The sequence below is a fragment of the Kogia breviceps genome, chromosome 1 (assembly GCF_026419965.1).
Source record: "Kogia breviceps isolate mKogBre1 chromosome 1, mKogBre1 haplotype 1, whole genome shotgun sequence".
Classification (NCBI taxonomy): Eukaryota; Metazoa; Chordata; class Mammalia; order Artiodactyla; family Physeteridae; genus Kogia; species Kogia breviceps.
Window position 1 is genome coordinate 44,444,371 of NC_081310.1, and position 20,192 is coordinate 44,464,562.

The following is a 20,192-nucleotide window of genomic DNA, read 5'->3' on the forward strand; positions in this document are numbered from 1 at the left end:
TTATGATAGTAACCTGAGTAAAGATTACAAACTAGAGCAGCAGAAATATAGAAGAAGTGGATGGATTTGGGGATAATTAGGTGGTAAATAGGCTTTAATGACTGCAATGCTGGAGGCATCAGGGAGAGGGTAGAGTCAAGGTTGAGCTACTGGGTAGAAAGATGGTAATATCCTTTACAGAGATGGGAAGTGAGAGGCAATGTTGGTTGAAGCAAGGGGGAAATACAATCAAGTTTATTACAAGTTTGAGGTTCCTATGGGAGTAGATGTTTGCCTCAGACTGAATGTCTCACCCCAAAATTTATGTTGAAATGCTAACCTCCAATGTGGTTGTATCAGGAAGTGTGACCTTTGGGAGGTGATCAGGTCAGGGGGGTGGAGCCCTTGTGAAGGGGATTAGTGCCTTTATAAAATAGACCCCAAAGAGATCCATCACCCATTCCTCCATCTGAGGACACAGAGAAAATGAAGTCTTTTGAACCAGGAAGCAGGTCCTTACCAGACACTGAATCTGCCAGAACCTTGATCTTGGACTTCCTAGCCTCCAGAACTGTGAGAAATAAATGTCTGTTGATTATAAGCTATCTAGTCTATGATGTTTTATTACTGCAATCTCAACAGATGAAGACAATGTGAATACTGAAATAGAACATGTAGACTGAGAAATGCTATCATTTAAACCTACAAAACTGACAGAAGAGATTGAAGAATCTGAAAGACAGAAGGAAAACCAGAAGACTCAAGTATAAAAGCCCAGGGAAGAGACCTCTTAAAAAGGATGGGCTAGGGCTTCCCTGGTGGCGCAGTGGTTGAGAATCCGCCTGCGGATGCAGGAGACACGGGTTCGTGCCCTGGTCCGGGAGGATCCCACATGCCGCGGAGCAGCTGGGCCCGTGAGCCATGGCCGCGGAGCCTGTGCGTCCGGAGCCTGTGCTCCGCAACGGGAGAGGCCACAACAGTGAGAGGCCCGCATACCGCAAAAAAAAAAAAAAAAAAAAAAAAAAAAAAAAAAAAAAAAAAAAAGGATGGGCTGTCCATTACTGTAGAAGATAGAGTGTGTTAAAATATTAACAGTAGCCACTGGGTATATGAACTGAGAGATAATTGGAGATAATTGTAGCAGTTTCAGTGAAATGACGAGGACAAAAATGAGACTCCAGACGGTTGAGAAAATGAATGGGATATGAGAAAGTGGAGACTAACTCACCATCAGGTGAAGGGGTGGCGACTGGGAAACAGCTACAGGGAGGCATGAGGTTGAAATGGGGTTGAAGGAGGTTTTCTCTAATCATTTTTTCCCCTTAAATAATAAAGTAATACACGCTTTTGGTGATAAATGCCAAGAGCTCAGAAGGACAGAAGGTGAAAAATAAAAATAAGGGTACCTCCCTCCCTCAATCTCCTACGGAAAATACTATTAATGATTTTTGTGACCCCTCCCAGAAATTTTTTGTACACAGACAACCAAATATTATACATATACATATATGTGTGTGTATGTGTGTGTGTGTATGCATGTATACACATACAAATGAGATTCTACCATACTTTTTTTCCTTAAGAGTATATTTTGGAATTTTGTCTACACTGGAACATATAGATATAAATTGCCGCTTTTTAATGATCACTCTGTATTCCCTTATATGGGCCTATAGAAGTTTAACCAATCCTTGATGACCATCTAAGTCTCTTTTCTTTTCTCTTTTTTTCTGGTGATCACCACCGAGGTTCAAAAAGTATCTTAGTACATATACCTTGAAGTACATGTGCATGTATTCATGCTTTAAATTTCCAGATGCGAAACTGCTAGATCAAAGGGCACATACATTTAAAGTTTTGATATTGCTAATTTATCCTCCATAACAGATGGCATCAATTTAAAGTCTTACCAGTAGTGCATGTTTCTATACACTATCACCAAAATGAGATATGGCTAAACTTCAAACATCTTTGCCAGTATAATTGGTAAAAAAGGGTATTTTCATTGCTATACTATTGCTTTAGTATGAATTTCTTTAGTTATGAGGTTGAGGACATTTAAACATGTATATTGGCAATCTCAGTTCTCTTTTCTGTGAATTATGAACTGTTATTTCATGTTCTTAAATCATTTTTCTAATTGTTTAACTTAACTGATATGTGTTGATAAATACTATGTAAATTAAGTAAATTAGTACTTTTTCTGTCATATTTGTAATTATTTCCCCCAGTTTATGCTTAGAAAGGGTTCTTCCATTCCAAGAGCATATGAAATCCAGCTATATTTTTTTTTACTGATTCTATTTTAATTTTTCATCCGAACCACTTGAATTTGGAGGGAAGGGAAGATGATAGGAGCATAGTAGGGAGTTTGCTTTATATTTTACCAAATCGTGAAAATATAATGACCATAAATTGACTCACTAATTATTACTGCATAGTATTCTACTCTCATTGAGTTGTTGTTTGAATATGTTTGTGTGTATATATATGTGTGTGCATGACTTTTCCCTTTGATCTTTCCTTCTTTCTCAATCATTTTCTCAGCAGGTTAGGCTTCCTATCAACACATGCAACAAAGAGGATAATGGAAAAGGCAATCAACTTGGACCCAAAAGCCCTATGTATTCATGTTAGCTCAAATCACTCACTAGCCATGTGACGTGGAACAAATAATTTATTTCTTCTAAACCTTAGTTATCTCATTTGTAAAATGTGGATAATGATTTCTGTTCCTATACCTCCCACAGTTATTGTGAAAGTCAAACGCAATCATCTATGATTTTACAAATATCTCATAAACTACAGTACCATACAAATGGGACTATCATTGCAAACATAGTTTTTCAAAGTGATATGACAAGTATTAGTTCATTTTATGTAAACTATTAGGTTAGGATAGCTATTCCCAAATATATTCCTTGCTGGAAGAATATGAAGATAGAAGGTATAAATGTATGGAAATAATTTTTTTCTATTAAGATAAAGCATTCTAACGAATTTAAAATGCTATCATGACATAATTAGAAACTTCAATTGGATTTTAGTACACAAAACTAAGGACTCCTTAACTGCTCCATATCAGTAAACACCGGTAAGGGAAACTCTATAATCTATAGCTAGGCTGTATTGATTAATTAATGGCCTGGAATCCAATAATTTCTGAGAAGTTGTCATTCTATCCAAGTACACCATAGTTAAGGAGATTCTTCTTCTCTATTATATGGAATTTGTTTGGATTCTTCCCTTTTGTTTCAGGCCAAGAAATTAAGTTCCTTAATAGGACAGGCATCGTGGTAGGAGGTGGGGATACAAAGATTGTACACTTGCGGAGCTTCCCATATGCTGCAGTAAGCAGAAACATGAAAAGATACATTCAATAGAAAGCAGTCAGTCCTATAATAAGGTGTATACAGTTGGCCATGGGTGGGTATATGGGGTAGGTGCTTAGTCTAGAATGATGCACAGGAAGAACAAGGAAGTCAGGGAGCATATGACTCCTGACTTGGGTACTGTCGCATGTCAAAGGACACGGTGTAGGAATAGGATATGGTATTTGGGATAGAGAGGGCAGCAAGATTAAAAGTAGAGAAATATGAAACAGTTTAGTAAGTAAATGATGGACTTCTGGTAGGAGTGGTAGGAGATAATGCTGAGAGTTAGGGAATGGACAGCCATGTTCCATTTTGTACATTATACTCAAGATTGTAGATTAGTAAAAGTATTATATACATATGTGATGAGATATTAAAATTGAAGTTTCAAACTGAGACTCTAAGATAAAACAGGTATATGCCGCAGTGAAATACCAAACTGTAGAATCTATAAAGGAAATGTTTTGGAACCAATTCCATTACCTTGAACCTCTCAGTCAGAGCAGGACTATAAAAAGTGGTGAGACTATGGAGAAGGGAAAGGATTTAGTGAGAGATAATTTTTGGAGAAAGCTGTGAGGCTCATCCCTCCCATCCCCCTCTCCCCCCAAAATACACAAGGGATATTGGTAGGGAATGCATACAAGGTGGGGTTTGATTTTATCTGGGAAATCTAGAGGACGAGAAATGACTAACTGTTGGTAGCACAGCCCAAGGTGATATTTTTTTATTAGGCTGCACTCCTAGAGGTTTGTCAGGGCAAAGGATGTGTGAATATTTCCTGTAGACCAGAGGATTGGAAGGGTGAAGACTAGAACGGCAAAAATTCCTTCCTACAAACTGTGGAAGGAGTTGCAAGTGAACACCTAGAATAGAAATGTACCCATGAAACTCAAAAAAACCATAGATGAGAGTTCCTCAAAGATGAGACATTTCTGAAGAATTCTTCAAAGTACCTCATGATAGAAGAGTCAGCTTTAAACATCTGCCAGACTCTGAGAGCATTATAGAAGGCTAAGATAGTACTAAAACTTTTCTTATTCCCTTTTCCCTCCTTTCTGTCTCTCCCCTTGCCCCAAATCTGGAGGGCACATAAAACCACCGGTAGTTAAGCTGGATGTGAAGAGTAGATGCGAAGAGAGAAGTAAGTAGTTTATAATACTTCCTTCTCCAAAAGCAGACTGTCTGCAATTGGCTTGACTGGGGTAAGTATGAAGTTTTGATTACTATCTCGAAGTGAACACCAATAGGCTCTGAGTCAAGACCTTTGATTTAGAGTAACCACGGATTAACTAAATGGATCATAGACCTAAATATAAAAGCTAAAAATCATAAAACTTCTAAAAGAAAACAGAGGTGAAAATGTCTTGGGACACACATACACACACACATAAAACCCATATAAATTGCTGGTGGGAATGTAAAATTGTACAGGTACTCTGGAAAATAGTTTGGCAGTTTTCCTCTAAACCTAAACAAGTACCTATCATACAACCCAGCAATTGCACACTTGCGTATTTACTTCAGAGAAGTGAAAACTTATGTGTACACAACTGTTCACAGCAGCTTTATTCCTAATAGCTAAAAATCAGAAACCAAAGTTCTCCAGTAGGTGATTGGTTAACAAATTTTGATACATCCATAAAATGGAATACTACTCAGCAATAACAAGAAACAAACTATTGATAGATGCAACAATTTGGAGGGATTTCAAGGGCATTTTATTTAGTGGAAAAAAAGCGCCAATTTTAAATGGCTACACACTATATGATTCCATTTATATAACATTCTTGAAATAACAAAACCATAGAGGTAGAAAACAAAAAGTGGTTGCTAGGGGACAGGGATGGGTATGGGGAGGTGGGTATGACTGTAAAGAGTAGCAGAGGGAGTTCTTTGGTAATGGAATAATTCTGTATCTTGATCGTGGTGGTGGTGATGCAAATCTATACAGAGGATTAAATCACACAGAATTATAAACACACACAAATAAGTGCACACAAAAATTGGTGAAAAATAAAATCTGTAGTCTAGTTAACAGTATTGTACCAATGTCAATTACCTGGTTTTGATATTACACTACAGTTATAAGATATCACTATTGCGGGAAGTGCTTGCAAGACTCTACAAGTTCTTGTGAGTATACAAATTAAAAAAAAAAGAGTTAAAAAATTAGTTCTAATTAGGAGAAACTCAAGAAGCTGAGTATATACACCCTACAAATGAACACTACACTTATTCTTAGGTATCTCCTGACAAAGAATAAGCGGACTACATTAAAACCATGCTTTGTCAGTGAGCCTCAGAATCAAAGACATTACTGCAAAGGTTTTTACTTGAAGGACGTTTGAAGGAGTTGAGAAAATTCTATTCCATGTGCTTATCTTTACCTCAAGACTTGGTAAATTTAAGTAGCACTTCCAGAGCAAGGTTGGCAACCTGACAGGCATTCGAAATCCTGGAATGCCTGACAATGCTGTATAACCACGGTTTTTCAGCATTTCCTAGTTTTTCAAACTTTTCAAAGTGCATTTCAATATAAGGCAGAAATAGCAGAGTCTTTTCCTGTCCCAACAGCCTTCCACATGACATGGCTTTAATGTGAAAATGCTGCCAATATTGATTCTAGGAAATCACTTTACTGGCTTTTATCTGATTAGATGGCTTTGGAACAATGATGACTTTGTGACACCCTATTGATTTTGCCTCTAAAATGTTTCTCCTATCTTGTCTCTGACTCTTCATTCCCACTGCCAACTACCCTCTTTAGAGCCTTTCTTATTTCCTACAGTAGCTTTTTTTTTTTTTGCTAATTAGTCTCCCAAACTTAGTCTCTGCAAACCAAGTCATTTGAAATTCCATTGTTGGATTAATCCATAATTGGCACAATTCTGATTAGGTCACTTCCATGCTCAAAAATGTTTAAAGACACCCCATTGCTTATACAATAAAATCCAAACTCCTCAACTGACATTCAAGGACTATCCTGTGTATGGAATACTGGGTTGAAAATAACCTCCACTCAGAATTTTGAAAACACTGCTCCACTGACTTTTGATTTTCAATATTCTATTGAGAATTCCAATGCAATCCTTTCATATCTCCTTTGTATATAACCTATTTTTTCTTTCTAGAAGCTTTTAAGATTTTTTTTAAAGCCTTGGTGTTATGTTCTTTCATGATGTGAATTGGTGTGTGTGTGTGTGTGTGTGTGTGTGTGTGTTGGAAAGTCTTTCGTCATTTTTCATTCACTGTATTGGGAATTTGGTGGCCTATCCAATCTGGATATTTACATTTTCTTGTTTTGGGAAATTTTCTTGTATTATTTCTTTAACAATTTCCTCTCTAAAGTTTTCTAATAAAACTTTTCTTTCACTAGAATCTTCTGGATTGATTTTCTCATTTTCTGTTCTACTTTCTGGGAGATTGACTTGACTTTAGCTTTCATATTTCAATTTCCAAGCTCTCTTTCTTGTTTCTTTGAGGTTCCTTTTCTTATAGCATCTTATTGTTTCATAGATGCACTATCTTATCTTTTGAAAATATTTATTATGCTTTGAAGTTGTTTTTGGCTCTATGCATTGTCTCTGTTTCTTCTGGGTTCTCTTTTCTCTCTCCTATTTATTTTTCTCTCTGCCTTTCATGTTGAAGAATTTCCTCAAATATCTGGAGATTCTTGGCTATCTGTTTATATTTAAGATTAAAGCACTAAAGAACTCAATGGAAGCTTTGTGTGCTGGAATAGAGCTTACAGATTAGTGAGCTTCACTGCAGAGTACTTCCTGGCCAGCTGTTTTTTTTTTTTTTTTTTTAATTAACTTCTTTACTGAGATATAATTAACATACCATAAAATCTACATATTTAAAGTGTACCATTTTCAGTATATTCAGAGTTGTGCAATTATCACCACAGTCTAAGCTAAAAACATTTCATCACTCCAAAAAGAAACTTCATGTCCATTAGTAGTCATTCTTCATTCATCACTTTCCCCTGCCCTACATCCCCAGCCTCTGGCAACCATTAATCTACTGTCTCCATAGATTTGCCTATTCTGGACATTTCACATAAATGGAATTGTACATTATATGGTGTTTTGTGATTGGCTTCTTTCACTTTGCATAAAGTTTTCAAGGTTTGTCCATGTTGTAGCATGTATCAGTACTTCATTCCTTTTTATGACTGAATAATATAGCATTGCATGGATATATCATGTATTGTATATCCATTCATCAGTTGATGGACATTTGGGTCATTACCATTTTGGGGCTACTATAAATAATGTTTACAAACATTCATGTTACAAATTTTTGTGGGGACATACGTTTTTCACTTCTCTTGGATATACTTAGGAGTAGAATTACCAGCTGACATTGTAATGGGGGAACATAAATGTTGGTATCTGTAGGTCTTTTTATCTGGTTCAGTTTCTCAAATTTGCTGTGTGATGAATGTAAGCCTGGCTGCTGGCCTGCTAGAGCTGGATGGGAGCTGAATATTTCCAGAGTTCTGGGGTTGAGTGGGTAAATCAACTTCTTTCTTATGTTAGAGATGCTAGCTGTCTTCCTAATGCCCATCTTTTCCTCCTTCCTTAATAATAGACTCTTGTATTATTGGGGGCAACAACGTACCCATGTATAACATTTCCCAGTCTCTCTTGCAGATAAAAGTGACAATGAGAAGCCACTGGGTAAGGTTTCAGGGAAATTGTTCTAAAGTGAGATAACTTGGTTGGAAGACAGGTGTCCTTTTATGGGCCCCTCTTTTCTGGTACCTGAAACATGGATGCTATGGCTGGAGCTCCAGTAGCTAACTTGTGTTCATAAAGAGATCCTTGAAGATCTTGAGAATGGCAGAGGAAAAAGCCCACAAAGAGCCCTGAACCCTTAGTCCTAGACTGCCCACCCTCAGACTTCTTATAGGTGAGGAAAATATAACTTTACCTTGTTTAAGCCATTACTGTTTTGAATATCTGTTAATTAGCAACTGATCTGAATCATTAAGTGATAGACTTTTTTCAGTATTTCCTTCTGCAGGCAACTACATCTGATCTTCCTCTAATTTTAAGTAATCTATCACTCAGATTTATCCTAGTTTCATCAAAGATGGAGTTCATATTTCTGTTTCTTTTTTTTTTTTTTTGTGGTACGTGGGCCTCTTGCTGCTGTGGCCTCTACCATTGCGGAGCACAGGCTCCGGACGCGCAGGCTCAGCGGCCATGGCTCACGGGCCCAGCCGCTCCGCAGCACGTGGGATCCTCCCAGACCGGGGCATGAACCCGTGTCCCCTGCATCAGCAGGTGGACTCTTAACCACTGCGCCACCAGGGAAGCCCTCTGTTTCTTATATTGAGTCATTTTTTAAGACAAAAAAACACAAAGTTTTTTACCTATCAATGTAAAAATTGGAACTTTACCTTTCCAATCATTTCCTACCTCACTCCTTTATATACCATGAACTACTCAGTATTTCTTTTCAAGCTCTGTAGTTTCCTGTTTTCTTCTTTTGCTCATTATTTCTATTCTGAGGAATGCTCTCTCTGTGTGTCTGTTTCTCAGTTCAAATTATACCTGCTTTTTTAAGGTTCAACTCACAGGCCACTGCCCTCTAAGGTCTTTCTTGGTCCACCTAACAAGAAGTAATCTCACCTCCTCTATACCATTTCTTCCTGAGTATTTACTTCTTCTACTGGACACCCTGAGGTTGGGGCTGTGTCTTTAGTACCTATATTCCCTGGTAGCAAATGGCTTTCTAGTCTGTACATAACTGTCACAATTAGATATGTTACTGTGTAAGAAATTTGGTTCTTAAAAATATTATTTGGCAAAGTTTTACTCCTTATGCCTATGCCCCACAACTTCACAAAGGAAATTCTGAGTTTAAGGATCATCATAAATTGATCCCCAAAACAACACTGGTACCAAATTCCATCAGGGCCTTAGAGTAGAGTCTACGACTTGCAGATCATTGGGCGAGAGAAACCTGGAGGGTCTTTTTGATCAATTAAGTCTACATGTTAAAATACCCTATGTTCTGTTGCACAGAAAAGCTTACTGATCATCTTTAGATGAAATTAACTCATTTACAACTGTTTTTCTGCCATCTGAAAGCAGTAAGTCAGACCTCATGAGGATAATTTTATCTTTTTAAAATGTAATGAGTGCAGATAAGGTTTGTTGTTATCAAAAAGCCTGAAGAATTCAAAATATCATGATCACTACTTCATTATCCTCCTAATACCCCAGGCAGAATACTTCCTCCTCCTGAAGAAGTGAGATATAGTGATATGAACAGCATCATAATGAGAAAGAGATCCCTGGCTTCTTGAGTTCAGTGTTCTGGTCAAATCTGGCCAGGTAAGCCAACAAAGAAAAAGACTGACATGTTGGACCAAATGAAAATCTAAAACTTCTATATGATTTAGAGACATGATTTAAAAACGTAAGAAACAGACTGGAAGAAAATTTTAACAACGTGCATAATAGTGGCTTACAATCCCTAGTATAATAAGCACTACTCCAAACCATAAGAAAAAGGACAAATAGCTCAACAGAAAAATGGAAAAGGGATGAATAAGCAAGTCATAGAAGAAGAAAACTTGTGAAAAGATGTTCAACTTAGTAGGCATTAGGTAACTACAAATTAAAACAAAGAAATGCCCCCCACCTGCCTTTTCTGTGAGAGGCAATATAGAATAAATTAAAAAATGTAGACTCAAGAGCTAGAATTCTTGGATTGGAATCACAGTACTGCCATTTTCTAAGCTGTATGAACTTGTGCAATTTACTAATTTCTCTGTTTCAGTTTTCTCATCTTCAAAATGAGGTCATGACTGTAACCAGGGTTGTTGTGTTGATTAAATGATTTCATTTATGTAAAGTGCTTAGAACAGTATATGGCACATAGTACATACTGTATATGTGTTTATTATTACTATTCATCCATCATACTGATAAAATGTAAATGGTTGTTTGAAAGATAAAAGTAATTTAAAAAAATTGATGTATAGTTGATTTACAATGTGTTAATTTCTGCTGTACAACAAAGTGATTCAGTTATATATATATAGTTCTCTGTGCTATACAGTAAAATCTAAGGGAAAAATGTGAGAATAAAAGATCTTTTTTTAATGATTACCCGAAAACAAAAAGGTATAAAAGACATATTTAACAATACAATTACACTGCAAATTGAACATACTTGCAAATTTCACAGAACATCTCTAACGTGGTTTACGGATAAGAAGAGCTGATAAAGCAGTAGCTTCTTATCAACTCAGTATGGGGGACAAGTTACTTCACATATAAAACAAGAGTAATTCTCTGCCTGGCAAATCTATAATCTGCCATTATAGATATTATAATCTATATTTCTGTTTGTTATGCAGATAACTGGAAATAATGGACTTATTACCAAAAGTAAAAAAACAAAAACAATAAAACACCCAAGTATAAATAAGAGTATCATTATGAAAGGCAGACATGAGTTTAATTCAAAGCTCTACTACTTAGCTGTGTGACCTTGGGCAAGTTTCTCAATCTCTTCTGCCTTAGTTCCTTATCTGTAAAATGAGGATAATAATAGTATCTAGGGCTGTATTACATAAGATACTACATTAAAAATACTTGGCACAGAGTAAGCACTCAATAAATACTGGTGATGGTGGTGATGTGTCAAGACACAAGTATCATTTCCTAAATTTTGAACATTGTAGAGACGTGAAGTATTACAAATGTGTCCTAGCATACGTTCAATCATTTTAGAGGGTTGTTATCCTTAGCAAGCCATGCATTTGAGGTTTGCTTAAGCTGGTAGTCCTTATTATTGAAATCCAGGCTTCCTTTACATACATATCTTCTAGATGTGACTGCAAATTAATGAGGCTGAGTCCATATACTATACATAATGAACAATGCAGCAGTGAAGACCATGGACTCTTAAGAGCCAAATTGCCCAAGTTTAAATACCATTTTTGCTATTTACTAAGCAGTATAACCTTGGGCAAGATTACTTAACTTCTCTGTTCCTCAGACTTGTCATCTATAAAATGGTGATAATATTAATATTTCTCTTACAGGGTTATTATTAAGATTAAATAAGATAATGGATATAAAGCACTTAGTACAGTGCTCAAAAAATGTTAGCTAGAGGCATCATCATCCCTTATGGTCATCCTACAAAAGAAAGATACATCTCTGACCACTAGAAATTGATTCGACAGAAACAGCACAACCGATTCTTAAATTAGTTCTTAGGTATCCACACACTCTCTAATATTGTAAGATTTTTAAACTGGTTGGACATTTAAGCCAATATATGGTACCTAGCCTCAATATGAGCAAGACAAAAAAGTAAATTTTGTGTCGGATCTTTCCAACTATCATTGATGCAATCTTAATAAAGACCAAAATGCCTTATCAAAATACACTGTAAAATTTCTTTCTTTGTTTTAAGCAAGTGAACTCCTACCTGTCATCCGTACTGCGAAGGGAGGGAAGCCGAAAGCTCGTGTTTCGGTCAAGCTTTGATTGGCTTTTGGTCCTCTTGATGGAGCCTTTCAGGCGCTTGCTGAAGAACCCCTAGAATGAAAAGGCAGAAAGTGATGGGAAGAAGAACCAAAAGGGAACCTTGCTGTCTCCTAACTCATCTGCACTGCTTTTGCAAAAGATACTCAGATTCTTATAATGAAGACCAGAAACAGAATTCAGCTTTTAATTTTTTAATTTGTAAAATACAGCTGCTGGAAACTACCTGATAATGTGATAAAATTTTTTTTCTTCTATGATAATTGGGAGAATTAAACTTTAAAAAATTTATTTATTTTTAAACATCTTTATTGAAGTATAATTGCTTTACAACGTTGTGTTAGTTTCTGCTGTATAACAAAGTGAATCAGCTGTATGTATACATATATCTCCACATCCCTTCCCTCTTGCATCTCCCTCCCACCCTCCCTAGCCCACCCCTCTAGGTGGTCACAAAGCACCAAGCTGCTTTCCCTGTGCTATGCAGCTGCTTCCCACTAGCTATCTATTTTACATCTGATGGTGTATATATGTCAAGAATTAAACTTTTTGATGGCACTTAATTTCTAATTTCTTAAACAGTCTCTATACTAGCTATGGTAAAGAAACTTCTAACTTCGAAGGTAATATGTTGGTGGTCTCAGCAGTGGCAAAATCTGATCTGTCACCTTGGATATGGTACTTGTGAAGTTAAATTTTAAATGTAGTTTAACTATTTTAAAATGAAACAGGTATGTATCATGTATGAAACCAGAGAAGCACCTAGACTTCAGAAGAACAAAGTGCCTTATGGTTTTTAGCCCTGCTTACCTTCTGCCACTTCCACCAAACTATCTAGAGTGCCTTGAACATCTTCCTAGTCTTAGCACCTGGCAAATAACGGGCATTCAAAAAAGTTTGTTGAATAAAAGAATAAATGCAAGAATGAATTGGCAATTCTATTGTTGGCAGATGAAAGGACATCTTATAGAAGTATATCAAAATATCTTGACAAAAGACTATAATTCAAAGAAAAGTATTTTGATGTATGGAATTGACTCGAATCACCTTGTGATAAATATTAGCTTATAGAAGCTGTGTACAATAAATATTTCCATAAGAAAGAAAAAAAATACTAGGCCAATACCAGCACATCAAATCTGTTATATTCTTTTACTTACCACTAAAGCCCACTGTTTTGGGGTGAAGACTATATTAATTGTGATAAGCTAGGTTATGCTTAATAACCCCACAATCTTACTGGCACAAAACATACTATGTGTCTATGAGCAGGTCAAATATGACGGGGACCTGGCACTATGCTGTCGTCACTCAGGGACTTAGGCCAAGGGAGGCTCTATCTTTGTGCTTCTATTAGTTGCTGCCTCAGGATAAAGGAAGTGTTGTAAATTTTGTACTTGCGTTTTTTTTTTTTTTTTTTTGGTGGTATGTGGGCCTCTCACTGTTGTGGCCTCTCGCGTTGCGGAGCACAGGCCCAGCGGCCATGGCTCATGGGCCCAGCTGCTCTGCGGAATGTGGGATCCTCCCGGACCGGGGCACAAACCTGTGTCCCCTGCATCGGCAGGCAGACTCTCAACCACTGAGCCACCAGGGAAGCCCTGTACTTGCTCTTAAAGCTTCATGTCATTAGTGGTCTCATTTTATTGGACAAAAATGTCACATGACCATACCTAACTTGAACAGGGAAAGAATGTACAATCCTATCATATATCTAGAAAGAGATATTTGGTGAACAGTAGTGTGGACTACCACAGTGCTCTTCCATGCCAAGTAAACACACAAGCACTGCTAGAAAAAAATGGAAACAAACTTATTTGAATCAGAAGTAGAGCTATTTAGCTGACTGAAGAAAAATGCTTATGTTATTTCTTGTACTTATAGCCCAAAGAATAAGGGTAAAAACTAGAAAATATCACATAGACATAATTCCCTAAGCTGTTTTTTATTCCCCAGCCTGTTTTTTATTGTAGGTGTATTGAGATTGATTGGAGGGAAAAAAACAGGGCTATTTTAAAAAGTACTATATTTCTTAGAGACAGGCATTTGCCTGATCTCCTGTATAATCTTAGCATCATTGGGGTAAGTCACTGTCATCTGTTCTCTAAGGCAAAGGGTTTATTTACTACTTTCTATGATTCAATCAAGATGAGTCACATTTCCTCATAAATGTAGTCAGCAAACCAGACCTAAATTTATAGAATTCTATTAGGATCATTTATAGTTGGTTCAAAAACCACTGGCCTAAGCTGAGGTTCAGCCCAAGGACCAGACCAAATACCATATATAAATACAGTTCTAACACACTACAGTTAAGCAGTTAATTGAGAATGTACTAGTAGATGTTCACTCATATAGTACTTTACCTTCCCGTGGCACTTATTGTATAATACTTCATATTTTAATCCATTTATTAAGTATTTATTTTATGTGTATATGTTATAAAGCATCGTACTAGGTGTTGTAAGGGAAACAAAGGTAAAACAAACACAAACCCTGCCCTCAAAGAGCCTGTAGTTTAATATGATTAGAAATAAATACAAATATAAATGACACAACATGTATTAGGAAGGTACATGCTCTTAATGTCTGGCATGTTTAATCACAAAATAACACTATCATATTTCTTTGAATCTAGGATACCAGTGATTGTAAGTCACACCATTATTTTATGTATACAAAGAAAAAAGCTGCCAATTAAACTATAACACAATGCCTTACAACTTAGAATTTTTATTTTATATTAAAGAAGTTTTTTAAAGACTTACTTTGGCTGGTTTTGTCATATATCACATAGTGTACACATAAAAAGAATATATACAAAATCAGTTAAGGTATCCCTAATGCATCTTCATTCTTCTGAACTATTTTTTTGACTCAGAGTAGCTGTTGTTCATGTTTTTCCACAGAATACCATGATATATTCTTTCTTTCAAAAACGTTGATGACAAATGGCATATGATAAAAGAGTAATTTGAGGGAGACTGGTTCAAGATGGTGGAGTAGAAGGACATGCTCTCACTCCCTCTTGCGAGAGCACTGGAACCACAGCTAACTGCTGAACAGTCATCTATAGGAAGACACTGGAACGCACGAAAAAAGATACCCCACATCGAAAGACAAAGGAGAACCCACAATGAGATGGCAGGAGGGGTGCAATCACAATAAAACCAAATCCCATAACTGCTGGGTCAGTGACTCACAAACTAGAGAACACTTATACGAGAAGTCCACCTACTGGAGTGAAGGTTCTGAGTCGCACGTCAGGCTTCCCAACCTCGGGGTCAGGCAATGGGAGGAAGAATTTCTAGAGAATCAGACTTTGAAGGCTAGTGGGATTTGATTGCAGGACTTCAACAGGACTGGAGGAAACAGACACTCTACTCTTGGAGGGCACACACAAAGTAGTGTGTGCATCGGGAGCCAGGGGAAGGAGCAGTGAACCCATAGGAGACTGAACCAGGCCTACCTGCTGGTGTTGGAGGGTCTCCTGCAGAGAGAGACGCTCTCTGTGCAGGAGAGAGGGTGTGTTGGCTGTGGTGTTGGCTGTGTTTCACTGTGAGGACAAGGACACTGTCAGCAGAAGTTCTGGGAAGTACTCCTTGGTGTGAGCCCTCCCACAGTCCGCCATTAGCCCCACCAAAGAGCCCAGGTAGGCTCCAGTGTTGCGTCACCTCAGGCCAAACAACCAACAGGGAGGGAACCCAGCCTCACCCATCAGCAGACAAGCGGATTAAAGTTTTAGTGAGCTCTGCCCACCAGAGCAAGAGCCAGCTCTACCCACCACCAGTCCCTCCCATCAGGAAATGTGCATAAGCCTCTTAGATAGCCTAATCCACCAGAAGGCAGACAGCAGAAGCAAGAATTACAATCCTGCAGCCTGTGAAACAAAAACCACATTCACAGAAAGATAGACAAGATGAAAAGGCAGAGGGCTATGTACCAGACGAAGGAACAAGATAAAACCCCAGAAAAACAACTAAATGAAGTGGAGAGAGGCAACCTTCCAGAAAAAGAATTCAGAATAATGATAGTGAAGATGATCCAGGACCTCAGAAAAAGAATGGAGGCAAAGATCAAGAAGATGCAAGAAATGTTTAACAAAGACCTAGAAGAATTAAAGAACAAACAAACAGAGAGGAACAATACAATAACTGAAATGAAAAATACACTAGAAGGAATCAATAGGGGAATAACGGAGGCAGAAGAATGGATAAGTGACCTGGAAGACAGAATGGTGGAATTCACTGCCACAGAACAGAATAAAGAGAAAAGAATGAAAAGAAATGAAGACAGCTTAAGAGACCTTTGGGACAACATTAAACACAACAACATTTGCATTATAGGGGTCCCAGAAGGAGAAGAGAGAGAGAAAGGACCCAAGAAAATATTTGAAGAGATTATAGTCAAAAACTTCCCTAACATGGGAAAGGAAATAGCCACTCAAGTCCAGGAAGCGCAGTGAGTCCCATACAGGATAAACCCAAGGAGAAACACACTGAGACACATAGTAATCAAACTGGCAAAAATTAAAGACAAAGAAAAATTATTGAAAGCAGCAAGGGAAAAACGACAAATAACATACAAGGGAATTTCCATAAGGTTAACAGCTGATTTCTCAGCAGAAGCTCTACAAGCCAGAAGGGAGTGGCATGATACTTAAAGTGATGAAAAGGAAAAACCTACAACCAAGATTACCCAGCAAGGATCTCATTCAGATTTGATGGAGAAATCAAAAGCTTTACAGACAAGCAAAAGCTAAGAGAATTCAGCACCACCAAACCAGCTCTACAACAAATGCTAAAGGAATTTCTCTAAGTGGGAAACACAAGAGAGGAAAATGATCTACAAAAACAAACCCCAAACAACTAAGAAAATGGTCAGAGGAACATACATATCGATTTACCTTAAATATGAATGGATTAAATGCTCCAACCAAAAGACACAGGCTTGCTGAATGGATACAAAAACAAGATCCATAGGGCTTCCCTGGTGGCGCAGTGGTTGAGAATCCGCCTGCCGATGCAGGAGACACGGGTTCGTGCCCTGGTCCGGGAAGATCCCACATGCCGCAGAGCGGCTGGGCCTGTGAACCATGGCCGCCGAGCCTGCGCGTCCGCAGCCTGTGCTCCGCAATGGGAGAGGCCACAATAGTGAGAGGACCGCATACCGAAAAAAAAAAAAAAAAAAAAAAAAAAACAAGATCTATAAATATGCTGTCTACAAGAGAACCACTTCAGACCTAGGGACACATACAGACTGAAAGTGAGGGGATGGAAAAAGATATTCTATGCAAATGGAAATCAAAAGAAAGCTGGAGTAGCAATACTCATATAAGATAAAATAGACTTTAAAATAAAGAATGTTCCAGGAGACAAGGAAGGACACTACATAACGATCAAGGGATCAATCCAAGAAGAAGATATAACAATTATAAATATATATGCACCCAACATAGGAGCACCTCAATACATAAGGCAACTGCTAACAGCTATAAAAGAGGAAATTGAAAGTAACACAATAATAGTGGGGGACTTTAACACCTCACTTACACCAATGGACAGATTATCCAACCTGAAAATAAATAAGGAAACAGAAGCTTTAAATGACACAACAGACCATATAGATTTAACTGATATTTATAGGACATTCCATCCCAAAACAGCAGATTACACTTTCTTCTCAAGTGCACATGGAACATTCTCCAGGATAGATCGTATCTTGGGTCACAAATCAAGCCTCAGAAAATTTAAGAAAATTGAAATCATATCAAGCATCTTTTCTGACCACAATGCTGAGATTAGAAATGAATTACAGGGAAAAAAAACATAAAAACCACAAACACATGGAGGCTAAACAATATGTTACTAAATAACCAAGAGATCACTGAAGAAATCAAAGAGGAAATAAAAAAATACCTAGAGACAAGTGACAATGCAAACACAATGCTCCAAAACGTATGGGATGCAGCAAAAGCAGTTCTAAGAGGGAAGTTTAAAGCTATACAAGCCTACCTCAAGAAACAAGAAAAATCTCAAATAAACAATTTAACATTACACCTAAAGGAACTACAGAAAGAAGAACAAACAAAATCCAAAGTTAGCAGAAGGAAAGAAATCATAAAGATCAGAGCAGAAATAAATGAAACAGAAACAAAGAAAACAATAGCAAAGATCAATAAAACTAAAATCTGGTTCTTTGAGAAGAGAAACAAAATTGATAAACCATTAGCTCGATTCACGAAGAAAAAAAAGGGAGAGGACTCAAATCAATAAAATCATAAATGAAAAAGGAGAAGTTACAATAGACACCGCAGAAATACAAAGCATCCTAAGAGACTACTTTAAGCAGCTCTATGCCAATAAAATGGACAACCTGGAAGAAATGGACAGATTCTTAGAAAGGTATAACCTTCAAAGACTGAGCCAGGAACAAATAGAAAATATGAACAGACCACTCACAAGTAATGAAATTGAAAGTGTGATTAAAAATCTTCCAACAAACAAAAGCCTAGGACCAGATGGTTTCACAGGTGAATTCTATCAAACATTTAGAGATGAGCTAACACCCATCCTTCTCAAACTCTTCCAAAAAACTTCAGAGGAAGGAACACTCCCAAACTCATTCTATGAGGCCACCATCACCCTGATACAGACAAAGGTACTACAAAAAGAGAAAATTACAGACTCATATCACTGATGAATATAGATGCAAAAATCCTCAACCAAATACTAGCAAACAGAATCCAACAACACATTAAAAGGATCATACACCATGATGAAGTGGGATTTATCCCAGAGATGCAAGGATTCTTTAATACACACAAATCAATGTGATACACCATATTAATTAATTGATTTGCATTTCTAATAGTTTTGATTTGCATTTCTCTAATACCTACAATGAGGTATCACCTCACACCAGTTAGAATGGGCATCATCAGAAAATCTGCAAACAATGAATGCCAGAGAGGGTGTGGAGAAAAGGGAACCCTCTTGCACTGCTGGTGGGAATGTAAATTGATACAGCCACTATGGAGAACAGCATGGCAGTTCCTTTAAAAGTAAAAATAGAATTAACATATTACCCAGCAATCCCACTACTGGGCATATACCCAGAGAAAACCATAACTCAAAAAGACGGGCTTCCCCGGTGGCGCAGTGGTTGAGAATCCGCCTGCCGATGCAGGAGACACGGGTTCGTGCCCTGGTCCGGGGGGATCCCACATGCCGCGGAGCGACTGAGCCCGTGAGCCATGGCCGCTGGGCCTGTGCGTCCGGAGCCTGTGCTCCGCAATGGGAGAAGCCACGACAGTGAGAGGCCCGCATACCGCAAAAAAAAAAACAAAAAAAAAAAACAAAAAAAAAAAACAAAAAGACACATGCACCCCAATGTTTATTGCAGCACTATTTACAATAGCCAGGTCATGGAAGCAACCTAAATGCCCAGCGACAGATGAATGGATAAAGAAGATGTGGCACATATATACAATGGAATATTACTCAGCCATAAAAAGGAATGAAATTGGGTCATTTGTAGAGATGTGGATGGATGTAGAGACTGTCATACAGAGTGAAGTAAGTCAGAAAGAGAAAAACAAATATCGTATATTAACACATATATGTGGAACCTAGAAAAATGGTACAGATGAACTTGTTTGCAGGGCAGAAATTGAGACACAGATGCAGAGAACAAACGTATGGACACCAAGGGGGGAAAGTGGCGGGGGGAGGGTGGTGGTGTGATGAATTGGGCAATTGGGATTGACATATATATACCAATATGTATAAAATGGATAACTAATAAGAACCTGCTCTATAAAAAAAATAAATTCAATAAAATTCAATTTTTATTGGGGAAAAAAAAAGAGTAATCTACAGAGATGTTAAAATGTGAAAAAATGTGCAGTTTAGAATTGATGAAACATGGTATTATTTTAGAGAGGTACATAGGAAATTATTTCAGGAGTTCGTCAAAACAAAGAGAAATTGTATGGAAGAAGTGGTGTATGCTAGGTCCCAAAGGGTAGACATGATTTGGGTTTGGGCGTGTTGAGTAGCAAGGGTATTGTATGGAGCATAGCATGTAAAATGTCATGGAGATAACAATACACAGGGTATACACTAAGTAGATTTAATTTGGTGGGTAAATGATTAGTAGTAGTGAAAAATAAGATTGCAAAGGTGATTTGTCCAGCTATTCATGTATAATTATTGTTCCCTTTGGCCCTTAAACTTTTGAGGAAAGATACAATGCTATATCTATCTTAACATCGACCACAGAGTCTAAAGCTTAATAAGTGCTCAATAAATACCTCAGA

At 37.5% G+C, this 20,192-nt stretch overlaps 1 protein-coding gene across 15 annotated transcripts in view; it reads right to left on the bottom strand.

Annotated features, from left to right (window-relative positions):
* The window catches only part of RASAL2 (RAS protein activator like 2), a 386,290-nt gene that overhangs the window by 49,217 nt on the left and 316,881 nt on the right, over nucleotides 1–20,192 (bottom strand). For all 15 annotated transcript variants that reach the window (XM_059056121.2, XM_059056130.2, XM_059056124.2 and 12 more), the window contains one exon: nucleotides 11,820–11,929. In XM_059056121.2, coding sequence (XP_058912104.1) covers nucleotides 11,820–11,929 — 110 coding nt within the window. The remainder of the gene's footprint in view (nucleotides 1–11,819; nucleotides 11,930–20,192) is intronic.